The sequence below is a fragment of the Oncorhynchus gorbuscha genome, unplaced genomic scaffold, assembly GCF_021184085.1.
Source record: "Oncorhynchus gorbuscha isolate QuinsamMale2020 ecotype Even-year unplaced genomic scaffold, OgorEven_v1.0 Un_scaffold_2326, whole genome shotgun sequence".
In the NCBI taxonomy this organism is placed as follows: domain Eukaryota; kingdom Metazoa; phylum Chordata; class Actinopteri; order Salmoniformes; family Salmonidae; genus Oncorhynchus; species Oncorhynchus gorbuscha.
Window position 1 is genome coordinate 1 of NW_025746872.1, and position 2,164 is coordinate 2,164.

At 41.1% G+C, this 2,164-nt stretch overlaps 1 protein-coding gene across 1 annotated transcript; it reads right to left on the reverse strand.

The window, feature by feature from the left end:
• Positions 1-59: 59 nt before the first annotated feature.
• Positions 60-1,649, reverse strand: LOC124025652 (the record flags this gene model as incomplete). Its single annotated transcript, XM_046338987.1, has 3 exons — positions 842-1,649; positions 377-474; positions 60-246 (listed from the first exon to the last, which is right to left on the reverse strand). Coding segments are annotated over exons 1-3 (823 nt in total), but the record flags the coding sequence as incomplete, so codon positions are not given.
• Between the last annotated feature and the right edge of the window lie 515 nt (positions 1,650-2,164).

Below are 2,164 nucleotides of genomic sequence, written 5' to 3' on the forward strand. Positions count from 1 at the left end.
ACAGAACTCTGCTGGTTGTCCTGGTAACAGATACCGGTGGGCAGATCAAACTAAACTACAGCACTTACTTTGATGTGTCAAATCTGATCCTTTCTTCTCTTCTCCTCCTCTCACAGTTCCACTCAGCCCCGTTGTTTTCCTGCAGTCCACCAGCAGCACAGACAACCTCTTCATACCCAGCAGTAAGGTGCTACCGGGAGAGGCACGACACGGGGACTCCGGGAGGGAGGAAGGGCTAGCGTTGTCCTGGTAACCATAAAGAGGGGACACAGACATATATCATTATGGATGCTGATGTCACTGTTGTCATAAAGTGCCTTACAGAAACCCAGCCCCCGATAGAGCAAGCTGTATGCTAGACCAGACCAAGCTGTACCATCTGGTGGTCTGATCTGGAGAGACTCTTCTCTGTCTCGTCAGCATCAGGATGTTGTTGAGGCTCCCCAGAGGATCCATGATAGTCATGTCTCTCTCCTGTTTGAACGAGAACATCAAACAGATGGTGAACTTATTACCATCATCAATTATTACTGTCTATTACAGTCATAGGGTCTTATCAGAGGCATTAATATCTCTAAATTAATTGGGTGCCTTGTGTCCCTTTGATATTTTAAGTATAAATTATGCTCCATTGTTACATTTTAAAAGCCTGTTATATATAATTAAATCTCATTTAACAGTCCCAAAAATATATGTAGCAGTGGCAGATTGACCCTTTAACAATTTAAATAGTACTGAACATCACATTGAAGTGAATAACCTAAGTAGAATGCCCCTTAAAAACCACACATTAATTCAACAACTGCATAGTTTGTGCCCCTGTTTTTAAGACAGTACTCACTGCTATTAATCTGATATTCTGTCTCCTCCTCTTTCACTCCCAAAACGTCTTCCTCCTTCACCTTTACTGTGATAGAACCTTTTAGAGAGGAAGAGTATGCTTTCTCTTCTTTCCCTATAACAGCCTCCTCTTCCATTCTGAAAGGTTGTTTCTCTCCTTTCACTGTAATATCCTCCTCTTCGTCTTTCACGACAATGTCCAGAGCCAGAGCATCTTTCTCTCCTTTCACTGTAATATCCTCCTCTTCGTCTTTCACGACAATGTCCAGAGCCAGAGCATCTTTCTCTCCTTTCACTGTAATATCCTCCTCTTCGTCTTTCACGACAATGTTCAGCGGCAGAGCTTCTTTCTCTCCTTTCACTGTAATATCCTTCTCTTCGTCTTTCACGACAATGTCCAGAGCCAGAGCATCTTTCTCTCCTTTCACTGTAATATCCTCCTCTTCGTCTTTCACGACAATGTTCAGCGCCAGAGCTTCTTTCTCCGAACAGCAGACATCCTCTTCTTTAGCAGGGGATGAGTAGTTTAATGAGCTCATGGTCAGGGATGTTAGCTAGCTAGTTAGCATTAGCGAATAGCCTAGTGCTAGGCTCAGTATCAATCTTTAACAAATTTGCAAATTGAACAAGCACATTAGGTTCAAGTTAACGTCAACTGAAATGTGTTTTAAACACTGCGATTAGCTAATGTATATTAACATGGCCTAAAACGTCAATCTTTCAGTTTTATCTTGTCTAGCAAGCTACCCAGGTGGTTGAAATAGTATCCGTGTTGTTGTTCCTGAAGAATCGTCCGTCCAGTCCATTATACGTCACGCAAGAAGAGTCACCTGAAAGACGCTCGTCGCCATCTGCTGGCTGGAGTGGGTAACGCAGTTTGGAAAGAACGTTACATTTACATTTACATTTAAGTCATTTAGCAGACGCTCTTATCCAGAGCGACTTACAACGTCATAATAATTTAACAATAAGCTGATACATTTTCTCTTATGTCTTACAACTAATACTTTCCTGTACACAGACGTAGAAGCGTAATATGAATATGTAGATGATGAATAAATACTTCCATGAATAGGAAGTGTGTTTATACACATTTACTCTGTTAATTTATATCTAGATGTGACCATACTATTCCCTTAAAGCTACGCTACAAAGCTACAACAGGTGTAGACATTACCGTGAAATTCTTACTGACAAGCCCTTAACCAACAATGTAGTTAAGAAAAATAAGAGGTAAGAAAAAAAGTTAAATGATAAAAAAACTATACCGTGGCTACAGAGTCAATGTGGAGGCTGTATACAGGGGGTACCAGTACAGAGTCAA